Source organism: Siphateles boraxobius, unplaced genomic scaffold (assembly GCF_051911475.1).
Source record: "Siphateles boraxobius isolate OS27281-9 unplaced genomic scaffold, OSU_SipBor_1 8, whole genome shotgun sequence".
In the NCBI taxonomy this organism is placed as follows: domain Eukaryota; kingdom Metazoa; phylum Chordata; class Actinopteri; order Cypriniformes; family Leuciscidae; genus Siphateles; species Siphateles boraxobius.
The window spans coordinates 18,996,892-19,011,790 of record NW_027509208.1 but is presented as its reverse complement, the minus strand read 5'-3'; the positions used below and the strand labels follow the sequence as shown (position 1 = coordinate 19,011,790).

Genomic DNA, 14,899 nt, shown 5'->3' with positions numbered 1-14,899 from the left:
ACGCTGAAGATGCAGGAAACAGTGTTTTCTTTCTGTCCTGATTAAATATTTCAGCATTAGGGTGATGGATTCATACAAACAATACATCTTTGCATACTATTAACAAGTCCTGCTCCCTGTTTTAAAGAATGCAAGGATATGAATAAATTGAAGAATTCCCACTTAACCATACTGATTGACAAGAACTTGCTCATTTTGTGATTTACTAGATGAATGAATTGTCCATTGTCCAGTTTTAGGCACTAATAATTAATGTAGGTCTCCTGCTACATTATACATTTGTCAGTGTCACCTAAAAGAGATGTGTGCAGTTATTTCCCTAAAATGTTTGCAGGTTTTAAAAGGGTGTTGGGCATTTCAGCTGGCTTGACTGGAAGACCAGCTTAAATCATGCTAAGACTACCATTATAGGCTGGTTTAAGATGGGTTTTGTTACCCTCCGGGACTCAGGAGTCATATGTGGACTATAAATGAGTGAATTATTATGATAAATAAGTATTTTAACAAAAGAATGTTGCATAGTATTTCATGAATCAATACCGCTCCTTGTTTAAAGATGTTTAAGGATGTTCATAACTGTTGAAACATTTTCTACTGACTAAAATTGGTTATTTTGTTCCGATCATTGTAAGGGATGAATTGATTATCCAGGAAAGTCTGCAAAACTAATTGGGTTATTAATAACACAAGAACTGTAGCATCAAAGTTAGTTCATACTTATGTGTATGTAATAGAATATAAGATTTTGTTTTTTGGAGAATCTTATTAAACTAAATGTCATTATTAGATCAGTATTAAATAAACGCTAATAGTGCTGCTTTTATGAAGGACATGCTCCAGTGATGTGTGGCACTAGTTTCTCTAGGCGGAAGGACAGCGTGGATTTCCCTCCGCTCGAGTATTTACTGTGTCGGTTTGTCACGGAGCACCTGATTGGTTGACGCGGACCTGCAATATTATACACTGTGTTAAGGGGGGGCATTATTGGCCGCCCTGGACCTGCAATGCACCAGGCAACGGTGTATAATAGAAAACCCACCCAAAACTTCTTAGCATTTTTTAAAATTATTATTATTGAAGGAGATTGTATTAGTATTTGGCTACGTTTACTTGTATTGCACCACATTGCAGTACATTTAAAAAGAGGAAGAAAAAAGAGGAAGTGCATCAGGTTTTACTCACATTGAATTTTTAACACTTTCTATTGGCTAATGTACAACCCATGAGCGAATCACATTTAGAACCTCCACTCAGCACTTTTGTAAATGTAAAACTACATTAATTTTTTTAAATTAAAAACGTAAATTATAAATTATAATGCAGTGCGTTAAAACTTGTGCACTGTATTTAACCATAATATTTCAATTTTAAAGACTAGTTTCTACCTCAGTAGAACTGAAAGTCAGGCCTATATTAATTACTTAATATTGTACTACTTGGTCATATCATAAATTAGAAAAATGTTTTATGTTTTCAGCAAGGATGCACTAAATTTATCAAAAGGGACAGTTTAATTTACAATGTTTGAAAATTTCAATAAATTCTGTTAAACTTCAAATTTATCAAAGAATCCTGAAGAAAATGTCACGGACCTCATGGTTTTCACTAAATATTTAGCAGCAAAAAGCGCACACACTGTTTTGTAGGTAGTTATACTCTCTAGTTATATATGCCACACATTAACCACATCCTAATATATGGGTCATTCCTGTCCTGGGAATAGGTAATATTTCAACTTGGATTTTTTAAACTACATTAATTTTCTAAATACCCCACATCATTGGACAAATATCAAACTTCCACAAAATCATCTTTTCCCACCCAGGCAATAAAGACCTTTTATTATTTTCATTATTTTATTTTAATATTTAAACAACTTTTATTCAACCCTATAATGGACTAAATGGAATTGATTTAAAAGGAATTTTACTCAAAACTTGTTAAAACAAACGTGTACTGCTCATGCGTCCCTTATAACAATTTAACAACTATGTAACATTTGCACATTTTCATGGGACTGAACTTAAAAAATAGACTTATTGTGTATCTGGTCTCTTCATTATATATATGTGTGTGTGTGTGTGTGTGTGTGTGTGTGTGTGTGTGTGTGTGTGTGTGTGTGTGTGTGTGTGTGTGTGTGTGTGTGTGTGTGTGTGTGTGTGTGTGTGTAAATGTTTTCAATTTAGAAGTTTAGGGCCTAACTAAAACCAGTTTTATGTTGTTAGTCCTTAACATGTCAAGTGGTAATCAGCAAGAAATACCTTCATTTATAATTGTCTTCCCTATTATAATATTAATGTGACAAGGTTGAGAATAGCGTGAAGATTGAAGACTTCAACAGGTTTAAAGGGAGATATTGCCTTCAGTTTTATATTTTTAATATCTCTCTCTCATATTGTTCCCTGTCTAGGTCTTTCTGCTACTGATGTGGCAGCCATTTCTGAAATAGGATGCTTGTGGACAAAAGAATATTTATATAAAAATACTCTATTTATATAAAAATTATGAGTTGTCATGATTTCGGTAAGTGTATAAAGTATATATATATATATATATATATATATATATATATACATACACGTGGCCTTGGGTTACTATTAAAATGGGCAAACACGACACCTAGTGTCCTTAGTGTGGAGGATCACAGATGAAACTGGTAGAAGCTTTGCCTCCGTGACACACACAACCAAAGGGGTCTGCATCCAGCTTTCGGTCCACGTGAAATAGTCTCTGACTGCTGAATGTGCACTGATGTGCAGGCAGCGAATGATTTAAGGAGAATGCAGCATTGATCCCGTGAAGGGCCGCAGACTGACTGCTTTCTGCTGACAGGACACTTTCATTCGTCGCTCCTTTACATCAAGGGAAGCATTTTCATCACACTCGTCATGCTGCTTCGCAGAAGTCAATAACGACTGACGTCTTCAAGATAGGACTGAAATGAGGAAAACTTTCTTCCTATGGATGATTTAAAACATTTTATATACAGTAGCACTCCTAATGAGTTATAATAATCTGCAATAATATTGAATAATAATGCGTTCAAACAGTTAACGTGCACAAATAAGAGCTGCAGCACACCCAGTAAGTGATGAGGTCGTTTTAAATAATTAAGGGGAACGGAGAACTGAGATTGAGACGAGAACAATCTAAAAACGCTGCATTAATTATGGCAGTCTCTGCAGAGTCAAGCAGGCGAAAAGACGCTGGTCCTTTCGTCTAATAATTAGCAGAACCTCGACGGAAGGGAAATTAATCGTTTCCTCTCTCTGAGGATATGCTTTCTCTGCAGGCGCTGCCTCTACTATGACTTTCTGATTAAGATAATGCAGTTCAGGAGAACAGATTTTCAGTCAAATTCCTTGAAATTGATATCTAAGAACATTAAAATGAATAGAAAACTAGATTGACAGTTTCTTTTCTGGAAAGAAAAAGATCTGTCATTCATACAGAAATGTACACACACACAGACATTGTGATAGCCATAATGATTTTTATACAGTACAAACTGTATATTCTATCCCCTTACACTGTATATTCTAGCCATCACAGAAAACGTTCTGCATCACTCAGTGTGATTTATAAGCCGTTTCCCTTATGGGGACAAAAATGTCCCCACAAGGACTTCAGATATTGCCATCTTTGTGGGGACATTTTGTGCCCATGCCATAGGGTTTACCTGATACTTAAACAGTAATATTGTGACATATTATTGCAATTTACAATAACGGTTTTAATATATTGTAAAATGTAATTTATTCCTGAGATCATTGCTGAATTTTCAGCATCATTTATTAGTCTTCAGTGTCACATGATCCTCTAGAAATAATTCTAATATGCTGATTTGAAGCTCAAGAAACATTTATTATTATGATCAATGTTGAAAACCAGTTGTGCTGCTTTTTTTTTTTTAACCGTGATACACTACCATTTAAAAGTTTGGGATAAGTAAGATTTAAAAAAAAAAAAAAATTTTACTTTAATTCAACAAGGATGCAATGAATTGATCAATGTTAAAGTTTAATTTTTAATTTTTAATGTTAGACAAGATTTCTATTTCAAATCAACATATTAGAATGATTTCCGAAGGATCATGTGATACTGAAGATAGAGTAATGATGCTGAGAATTTATCTTTGACATCACAGAAATAATTACATTGTACAATATATTCACATAGAAAACAGTTATTGTAAATTCTGACTTTTTTTGCAATATTAATGTTTTTACAATATTTTAGATTTTTAAAAAAATGTAGCCTTGGTGAGCAGAAGCACATATCTCATAATCACCTTATGTGGGCTAAGGAAAAAGAAATAAACCAATCAAAGCTCTAGCATTTATTTTCTGATCACATGAACTGAGAACAAAGTGCGTATATTATAGCCAAATGTGTACTCGAGATGGAGCGTCACACTCACATATTCACATAGAAATAAAAACCGGAGGAAGATTAGAGATAGAGGCCTTCGGGGGTGCCCTCCTGCTTCTTATACAAAACATTTTCTTTAGACTTCTTGAAGTCCTCGTTGGTCACCTTCATCCTGCGTTCTCTGAGGGCCATGAGCCCTGCTTCTGTACAGATGGCCTGAAGAGACAGGAAATCAAGATATGATATATAAGGAACAAGTCATCTGCATCCTGAAAATATGAAAAAACAACACAAGAGGGCAGCAGAGCTTTCTGCAACACTTTAAAATGAACCAAACCCATAAAAAAAAACTTCAACATACCTTAATATCGGCTCCTGAAAGGTCGTCTTTAGCCAGGATGAGGTCGTCCAAGTTCACATCATTGGCCACAGTCATTCTGCTGGTGTGAATCTGGAAGATCCTTCTTTTGGTTTTCTCATCTGGTAACGGGAACTCGATCTTACGGTCGATACGACCTAGTGGAGAGGAAGACAGACAAGAATTTTTCTGGCCAAAAACAACTACTTGAGTAGCGTATTTAAAAGTACAGTAACACTTTAGTTTAGGGTCCAATACTCACTATTAACTAGGTGCTTATTAGCATGCATATTACAAGGTTATTGGCTGTTTATTAGTACTTATTCCATGACCATATTCTACATCCCTTAATCCTCAATACCTAAACTTAACAACTATCTTACTAACTATTAATAAACAGTAATTAGGAGTTTATTGAGGCAAAAGTCATAGTTAGTAGTTAGTTAACAGTGAGAATTGGACCTTAAACTAAAGTGTGACCAAAAGTACTCATGAGTAGTGAATACTGAGCTGCGGATTCTACCCCTAATAGACACTGTACAAGGCAATTTAAAAAGGAAGAATGAGGAATATATATCATCCTACAGTTTAAATTTTGAATGCCAACTCAAACTTTAGCCATTTTAAGTACACTCATCACCATTTAAATCATAATCTATGAAAAAAAGTTGCAAGTCCTTAATAAACACTAAGAGCGAGCAATTGTTGAACATAAAAAAATACAAAAAATACAAAAACCATAGGAAACTCATTTGAGAGTTCAGAATCACAAAAGATTAAAAAGAGCCAATTTCTCTCCATAACACTTCTAGTTTCAGCATTCTGTGATAAAGAAATGGGATTCACTAATATTTGCATCACCTAATGCACTGAAATAGGTAAAGATAGTGAGCTAACACAATCTACATTGTAATTCCATTCCATTGAATATGTTACTTTAAACGTAAATACACATTGTTCTGTGTATTGTTCGGGGGGGGGGGGGGCATCATCCATACCTTTTACACAGCTACATTTACTCAAATAGTTATGCAGATAATAAATATAATTTTAGAACACACACACAAACGCTCGTCTCTTTGCGGGGCCACGGCGAATAAGCTGCTCTATCGGCAGCGTCCACAATTGACTGGAACAAAACTGTTTAACTTGAAAAATGCTTTTGCGCAAGTGCACATGCTATAGAAGGCGGATTGTATGAAACGGATGCAAAGCAAATGTTTGTTTATTAGCGAGCTGTCGTTTTATCACATCACGCGCTGACAGAGAAGCAGTATAACGCCAAGGGTCATCAATCTCAGTACATCAAGCCATGGTAAGCTGGATTTCCATATCAAGCGTTTCAGAATGTCCCTGTTGCAAGCAGGGCGGGGCTGAGAGCCGTGGGAACGGATCGAGTGCTAATGAGCGTCACACCAGCCTTTTTCCCTAAGCCTTTAACTTCGTTACAGTCCACAACACACTTTTTTACAGCGTGCATTGCGCTTATACTACACCCATAAAAAGTGAACGAGCTGCCGACTGCTGCAGGACGCGCGAGGGAGAGATCTCTTTATGTGCGCATAAATAAATGGGAGTGAGAATTCCCAGCCTTATGAACGTGCCCCTTGCGGGAGTTATTAATATTGAAACATTGTATTAAAATTGATACCCACAACCTCGCACTAAATTTCAGGCCCTGTACATTTAGTAAGCCAAAATCCGAAATTTACCTGAACATGTTTCTTCAAAATAAAGGAAGATGCTGATATCTCGATTGAATTGGTGCTTCCACAGCAGCCATGATTAACAGCAGATGGCGTCATCTACTGCTGCGGTTCAAGTTTTCTATGTGCGATTTGATTTGACGGGAGTCACGAGACCGATTACTCTCTCCCTATCCAATCATGTTTATGGATAAAAAAATCTAATTAAAACAAGCATGATAAAACGACCAAAAACGGCGGGAAAATAACGGAGTAAAAGTACAGATACATTCACAATTTTTAAACTACTTAATTACAGTAACGCAAGTATTTGTAATTCGTTACTCCACACCCCTGCTTGAAAAGGCATCTAAAGTACACTTAGTCTTAGAATATCATAGTATCAGTTTGCAGTAGCATCTTACCTGGTCTAATAAGAGCAGGGTCAAGGGTTTCTATTCTGTTGGTAGCCATAATGACCTTCACATCTCCACGTGAATCAAAGCCATCCAGCTGGTTGAGCAGTTCCAACATGGTTCTCTGAATTTCACGTTCACCTCCTGAGTTTGAGTCGTATCTGCAACGAGGTATTCAGGGGTACACCATGACGCACTCTTTTTTTAAATACCCATATTATGCTTTTCCAGATATTGCATTTCATGTAGTGTAATATAGCTGTTTGTACGTGAAAAAGGTCTGCAAAAGTTTCAAAGATCAAAGTACATGATGAATTGACTTATTGTCTCCACCCTGAAACGCTTTTACAGTGATTCCAGTCTTACACCAATCACAACAGACTGGACCATCTGACCAATCAGAGCAGAGTAGACCAATCACAACAGACTGGACCATCTGACCAATCAGAGCAGAGTAGACCAATCACAACAGACTGGGCCGAGCAATGGATATGAGCATGTTTGGATTATTTCGTAACATTGCTCTACCTCTTAGTTCCAATGGCGTCAATCTCATCGATGAAGACAATGGAAGGTGCGTGTTCCTCGGCCACCCTGAAGAGCTCACGCACTAATTTAGGCCCGTCGCCGAGGTACTTCTGAATCAGCTCTGAACCAACAACACGCAAAAAAGTTGCAGACGTCTGATTTGCCACCGCTTTGGCAAGGAGGGTTTTACCTGACATCCAGAGGAATTATATGACAGATCAAGATTTGTGACGTCACCACATGCCCATGATAATGTATTTCTTTCTGTGAATTCTGTAAACAAACAGTGGTGTTGGACTCACCTGTTCCAGGGGCACCGTAGAGAATGACCCCTTTTGGAGGCTTTATCCCCATTTCCTCATAATACTCTGGATGGGTCAGCGGCAGCTCCACGGACTCCTGTAGGCCAAAACATGTTTAGCAGCATAGAATCATTTAAACATCACCAAGTACCTGCAGTTTCTTTTTGCACTATTAGAATGTCAAATGTTTTAATATGTAAAAAATCCACCTATATAAAGAGATCTCTTAGAACAGTTTTGTTTTTTGATTCCAAGGACCAGCAGATGATGCCCTTTTGATTGAAAACCTTCATAAAATATAAAGGCAGCTATATATTTCCATTTATAAAGACACTCAAAAATACTAAGCACTAAATTTAAAAAAACACGTTTTCAAAATTACAAAATCGAATTATCAGTTTCTATATTATCACTGTACTAAAACCAAAAGAAATGAAAAAATAATGAATTATTTTGCCTTAAGCAATATTTACTTGCATACTTATATTTGTTGCATACTATTGTTCAAAAAGTTTGGGGTCAGTAAGTTTTTTTTAATGTTTTTGATAGAGAAAAAGAAAGAGGATTTGATAAAAATAAAAATAAACAGTAAATGAATATGGGGAAATATTGTAAAAAATTAAAACCGTTTTCCTTTAGAACATATTTTAAGTAGTAATTTATTACTTTGATGCAAAACATAATTTTTAGCATCATTATTACAGTTTTCAGTGTCACATGATCCTCCAGTAATCATTCTAATAGGATGATTTGATGCTCAAGAAACATTTATTATTATCAATGTTGTATCATCAAATTCTTTAATGATAAAAAACATTTATTTGAAATAGAAATGTTTTATAACATCAAAAAAGTCTTTACTGTAACTTGACCAATTTAATGTGCTCTTGCTAAATAAAAGTAGTAATTTCGTACTTTAAAAAAAAAAAACATTTTAACTGTAGTGCATAAACCCTGAGACAACATTTTCAACACAATTCAAAAGTATTTTAATAGCAGTTTTCACGCTAAATATAGCTTTATTTGTTTTACGATTTTTTTTTCTTCTTGCAACTGTCACCTATCTATGATAAAAGCTTCAGCAATTATTGCAACATGAAAATTCAATACCGTCACATGCCTAGCGAAAGCTGAGGGATTTGAAATGTTGTAAACCCGATGCGGAAATTGCGTTTTTTACTCAACAGGTGAGAAAGGTATTTTATTGAACAGACAAATTGCCATATGTAGCTCTAACAGAATTCATTGGAAAGCATTATCTATTGTGAAGGGTCATATTCATACGCAAAATCACGCAGAACCGACGCACAACAAAAACAAAGTTCTTCCGCAAAATGCATGCGGTTTGGTTTTCCAACCGCTAGTGGGCCAAAAGTTACATAGTGTCCCTTTAATACAATTTTGTATGGTGATTTCACACTAGTAATTCAATCCAATAAATATTTGTCTTTAACTTGCCTTAATTTCTTGTATCTGGGCATCCAGTCCACCGATGTCCGCATATGTCTCTTGCGGAGCCTTCTCCACCTTCATGACTGTAACAAGAGGGTCTGTGTCGTCCATCAGCACCCCGATGACAGCATGGACCTATAAACAACATCAAATTCATTAGGTCGATCTACCAATGTTCGGCATCGAATTGTTGATTTTTATTTGTTTTCCAAAAATCCATAAAACAAAATAAATTTACATGAAGCCACACTGAATAATATATTAATTGTTTCATAGATTGTAGCTTGAATATAAATATATTTTGTCTTACTGCACTGGAAGATTTGTTCATGTTTTTAAACTTGTTTGTTAAATGAAAAAAAGTAATACTCTTAATAAAGATCAATTTTCTAAAAACAAGTCGTAAGAAGTGATGAAATATCTACTTTCAGGTATTAATCGATTTTTTAATGGAAAATTCAACAAAAATACTTGTTTTCCAGTTTAAACTATACTTCTTCGGAATAGTTGTTTACTGTAATTGTCAAAAATAAAGTTCGAAAGATTCATCCTATTTTATTCTATTCAATCCTGATATCTTACCTTGTGATTGAGTAAGACGGAACAGCCGGGCTCCAGCAGATCTTTGTCAACAAACGAGAGAATGCTGACATAATGCTCCGAGCCCACAGACGTGGAGACAATGGCATGATTGTCATCGATGATCTCCTCCAGGGTCCCCACAGACATAGGGGTCCCCCTGAGGTCATCGACCTTTGACCTCTCCTCCTAAGAAGAGAGAAAACGGAAACATCAGTACAGACCGACAAAAGAGAGAGAGCGAGAGAGTGAAAGAGGAAACGGAGGGACGGTGCACCTCCTGTTTCTCCTCTAGTGGTTTCATCTGCTCCTGGTTTCTGATGAACTCCTCTTCCATCAGCAGGTAATCTTTAATTCTCTCCTGCTTCAGGAGCTTCAGCCTGCACTGTGTGTGTGGGGTGACTATACGGAGAGACAACCGGACATTAGCCGAAAATCAACCACAAGACACTCCTGAGTTCAACAGCAAAGGTCACGTCCTGTACCTAAAGGCAGTTTGCTGGCAGCATCAGGGCCCTTGGACTTCCTCTTCCTCTTGCCCACTCTAGATGGAATGGGCGGCTCATATTTCTTCTTCTTGTCCTGTTATGATCATAGATAAAGTCCTTTAATAAGGATAAACACTTTGATGATGCCGTTTTAAAATATTCATGTTATTCTTGTCACCTTATCATCTTTCTTTCCACCTCCTGGTCCGTGTCCTCCGCTCTGACTCTGGCCCTGTGTTGAGAAAGATTCATGTCTAATGTTCATATAGTACACTACCGCTCAGGAACATTTATTAATGTTTTTAAAAGAGGACTGAATGTATGTGATCAACAATACAGTAAAATCAGTAATATTGTGAAATATTATTACACTTTAAAATAATAATATTTTGCTTTTTATTTGAATATATTATAAAGTGTAATGTATTCCTGTGATCAAAGCTGAATTTTCAGCATCATTACTCCAGCCTTCATTGTCACATGATCTTTGCTTTAGAAATCAAATTAATGCAGCCTGTGGTACGCATTAGAGACATCTTTTCAAAAATATTTTTAAAAATCGTTATCATCGTATGAAGATTCTTGGCTATACACTTACAAATAAATATATTATAAATACATTATTAACAGAAACTGGGAGTGTCGCTGTCGATATAAGTAAATTATTCAACTTAGATTTGAGAAATATCAAGAACCGTATGTTTTTATATAATGAAATATAATATGATTTCAGTGACATTTTGATTGTATGTATTTTTTGAGCATTTTGCTTAAGTTAGATTGATTTAATGTACTAATAATAATAATAACAAATATTAATAATAATGTGTAAACTTGAGATGATCTGACTTTATACATCCAATAAAATTGATTTGAGACCAGCATAAATTAATTCTAGCATTAATTCTAGAATCATCAGTTTGCTATTTCGTATTTAATGCAGTGACATTCATATGTTTATGTGTGACTTACGGCTACTGTACTGTACCTGTATTTTAAAAGGAATAGGACTCACATATGCAAAACACTTTAAATATCATTCTATGTAGATTAGATGCCCTATATTATGAAAAACAAATAATGTCCAAAATTACTCTTTGCACTTTAAATGTAATGGAAGTATACAAATATTAGTTGAATAACGTTACCCTAACGTTACTCTGATTTTAATGCGTGTGTTGAATACATCTGAAATGGTGAACTGATTGTTTTCGACAGGAATGAACACGCAAAAATACATAAATATTTGGAAAATCGAGAAACTTTCAATTGCATTAACGTTTGCGTTGCGGGTAAGTGAAGTGACTGTAACGCCTTTATTAGCAATTAATGTTTCTTCAGAGGATGATTGTTGTGTTAATCCATCGATGTACGTTATAACGTTAAAGAGGTAACGTTAGCCTATTTAGCAGAGAGTTACGATGAGATAATGCTACCGGTCACGAGCCCTTATACACACCTTTCACACACTGTATTTGCAAATAACAGAATTGTTGTGGGGAGAAGGAAACGATTTAAACATTGATTCGCTAAATAAACTGCTGCCTCACTCACCATTTTCACCACAGCTTGACGCTCACAATAAACGTCACTACGGACAGACTGATAGAACAAAGGATGTGAAAGACCGAAACGCGTTTGTTCGTTCCGACTGGGGTCTGGCCTTTAGGAAGAGAGTTTTAATTTATCATTGCCAAACCGTTTTATAAACACATTTACCCCTATTATATGGGGCTCATATTGCTTTTGTCATAATTGTGTGCAGCATGAGGACAGTCAAGCATGTGAGGTAGCCTACACTACCGGTCAAACGTTTGGAATAATCAAATATTTTTGTTTGTTTGTTTGTTTAAAAGAAATCTCTTATGTTCACCAAGGATGTATTTATTTGATCAACAATATATTAAAACAGTAAAATTGTGAAATATTATTGTAATTTAAAATAAAAGCTGAATGATCCTTATTCATGATTATTATCAATGTTGAAAAGCGTTTTTGCGTTACTAATTTTTTTGTGAAAATCAACATTAATTTGCAATAGAAATCTTTTGTAACATTACTGTATTTACTGTCACTTTTGATCAATATAATGCACCCTTGCTGATAAAAAAATATAGTAATAAGCTTTCTTTTTCAAGTCCCCATGAAACCAAATAGCAGTTTTTGGGCTTTTATATGAATATGGTAGCTTTACTGTTATCTAAAAGTTAATGTGCTCCAAAACAGTGACAAAATTCCCATTTAGAAGATATAGCCTAAGCGTTCAAAACGTAGGCCTACAGTCTGTCACTTCAACCATTCACTCTGCACTTCAGCTTCTCATCAGATTTTCTGTCCAATCAAATGCAGAATCTGAAGCATCCGGTCCCCATTATAAATAGACACTGAAGACACAAATCACTTGTTCACACATTTAATATTTTCTACATGGTGAATGGCACATGGTGCACTATATATGGGATAGGTAATAATTCAGAGAGTGTAAATATGCATTGCTTTCCAGTGTGGTGAATGAAGTCTGGTACATTAGTGTCATGCAAACCAGTTAGAGATCGTAAACTGCGGCTTTACCGAGCTTAGCGGCTCTGGGGCCTGTACCATGATGGTAGCTAGTTGAACAAACTCAGGGTTACAGGATTAGTTTTGAGTTGACAAAACCAAACCAATCTATCCAGGCTTTGTTGGTACCATGTTGCTGATCATGTCAACTCAGGCTTTGATCCTGAGTTTAGGTGTGACATCATAGCGAACAGCCAATCGCATGCTGAGAAAGAGTGACACTGCGATTCATTTCTCACCAAAGAAGCAGCGTGATTCACTTCTTTCTTCTGCAGAATATTACGAGACTGAAAAATATTAAGAATTTAAACAAACTTACACAGCAAGAAGAAAATTGCTTTCTATGAAAGAGGACAACTAAAAGAAAAAGTCTTGCTTTATCAGTGCAAGTTAAAGTTTTGAAGTTAGTTTATACAGTTGATAAAGGTTTAGAGAGAATTGAACATTTAAGGTAACATGTAGTCATTTATAGCTTTATTTATTGATTTTGCAGCTTATTTATAGTACCTTTATATATTTATTCATTTAAACTCTGCGTAATAATAATTCATATCATAATCTATATCATACAAATTTATTCTTCTAAATAAGCATTACTAAAAGCCAGACGATTTTGTCTTTAAAAATCATTTGCTATGTAGCGACCTTTAATTTGGAGTAGAAACAGGTGGAGTGACTTTATCGCATCAGACATATGACACTTTGCTCACAGGCTGATTGGTCCAAGTTCGGTTTGCAACCTCTTACCTGGAACATAACCTGCCCCGGACCGGGTTAGCCGTGGAGCGTAAGTTACTAGCGATGAACACTGCTAAAAGCCAAACCACTTTCATGGTGCCTAAAACCCAGGGTTGGCGCAAACTAAACTAAAACATAGCTGGCTAGCCATCTAAACCGGCTTCATGGTATAGGCCCCTGGTTGAGCTGTGATATAAACTAAACGTTATTGGCTATTTCAAAAAAAGGGGAGGAGCTGCTATTTATGTCCCGCCCTGTCTTCTTGTTTCACACTGAATAATGCTGTGCGTTTCAAGGCACTTCAGTGGGACATTAAGCAGCACAGCTGATTTTAACATTGATAATAAAAAGGTTATTTTTTCTTGAGCATCAAATCAGCATATATATATATTTGTGATCTGTCTGCTTTCATAAGTTTGTGAACTTTAGTGTCTGTGATGTCACATGTATTTCTGATTGTAGGTCATCTTATTTACTAAATGTAGGTCATGGGCTATTTTCCCCACCCTCATTTTTCATTCCACACTGTTTCCTCTGATTGCTTCTCTGTCATGTTTTGGCAGGTTTGCAGGGGTCCTCTCCGATTCAGTGCTGGAGAGCCAGAAACAAAGGCAGTCGTGACTACTTACAGCCTCCACACAGAGCTTACCGTAAAACTCCACTGTTCAGAACAACACTGGCCAAAACATCTCACCCAATGGAACAACAGGACTCCTGCTATGTTTATTATCTAAGTCTGGTGGATATGAAGTATCCTTCTTGCACATAAAGTTATAGTTTCCATAGCAACCTTCTAACATCATAACATATTGTAGCTTCGGCAATGTGATCTAAACACATTTTGTTCCATCTTTATGTCCGAGTGCTGCTATTCTAAATGATAAAAACCAGCTATATGAGTATTTCAGCCACATACACACTCACAATCAATAACAATGGCATCACTTAGGACAATATTTATTTATTTATTTGGTTAACGTGACACAAACCATTTTTGATTGGAGTTGATTATGTCCTTTCGCGTCAATCTGTGAAGCAAATAGAATAGGACAGCAAGTATGATACAACTTTGCTTCTACTTGCGATAGTGTGATGGGGAAGACACAAAGTTCAAGATGTCTTTGCCTTAATGAATTAAGACATTATTCATGCAGATTTCATAGACTGTCTATTCTATTCGTAGAAAAGTTCCCATAGAAACAGATTCTAAGTACAATTGATGCAATGAGAGCAAATGATTCATTTCCCACATCCTCCATCTATCTACCAATGCATAAATGTCACACTTCTCATTTAAAGTTAGACATAATGAATATATTAGCATACTGTGACAGTGCTGAAATATGCAGGAAAACTATTGTACAGTGTTTTTTTTTTTAATTAATGCACTCTACAAGTTTACAATTAGTGAAGTTTGTGTGAA

At 35.8% G+C, this 14,899-nt stretch overlaps 1 protein-coding gene across 1 annotated transcript; it reads right to left on the bottom strand.

The window, feature by feature from the left end:
- Positions 1-4,326: 4,326 nt before the first annotated feature.
- Positions 4,327-11,856, bottom strand: psmc1b (proteasome 26S subunit, ATPase 1b). Its single transcript, XM_077220898.1, has 11 exons — positions 11,734-11,856; positions 10,358-10,411; positions 10,177-10,273; positions 9,969-10,093; positions 9,695-9,880; positions 9,119-9,247; positions 7,661-7,757; positions 7,359-7,548; positions 6,840-6,991; positions 4,733-4,887; positions 4,327-4,587 (listed from the first exon to the last, which is right to left on the bottom strand). Exons 1-11 carry the CDS (start codon positions 11,734-11,736, stop codon positions 4,453-4,455), a joined length of 1,323 nt encoding a protein of 440 aa, XP_077077013.1. The 5' UTR covers positions 11,737-11,856; the 3' UTR covers positions 4,327-4,452.
- Positions 11,857-14,899: the final 3,043 nt, after the last annotated feature.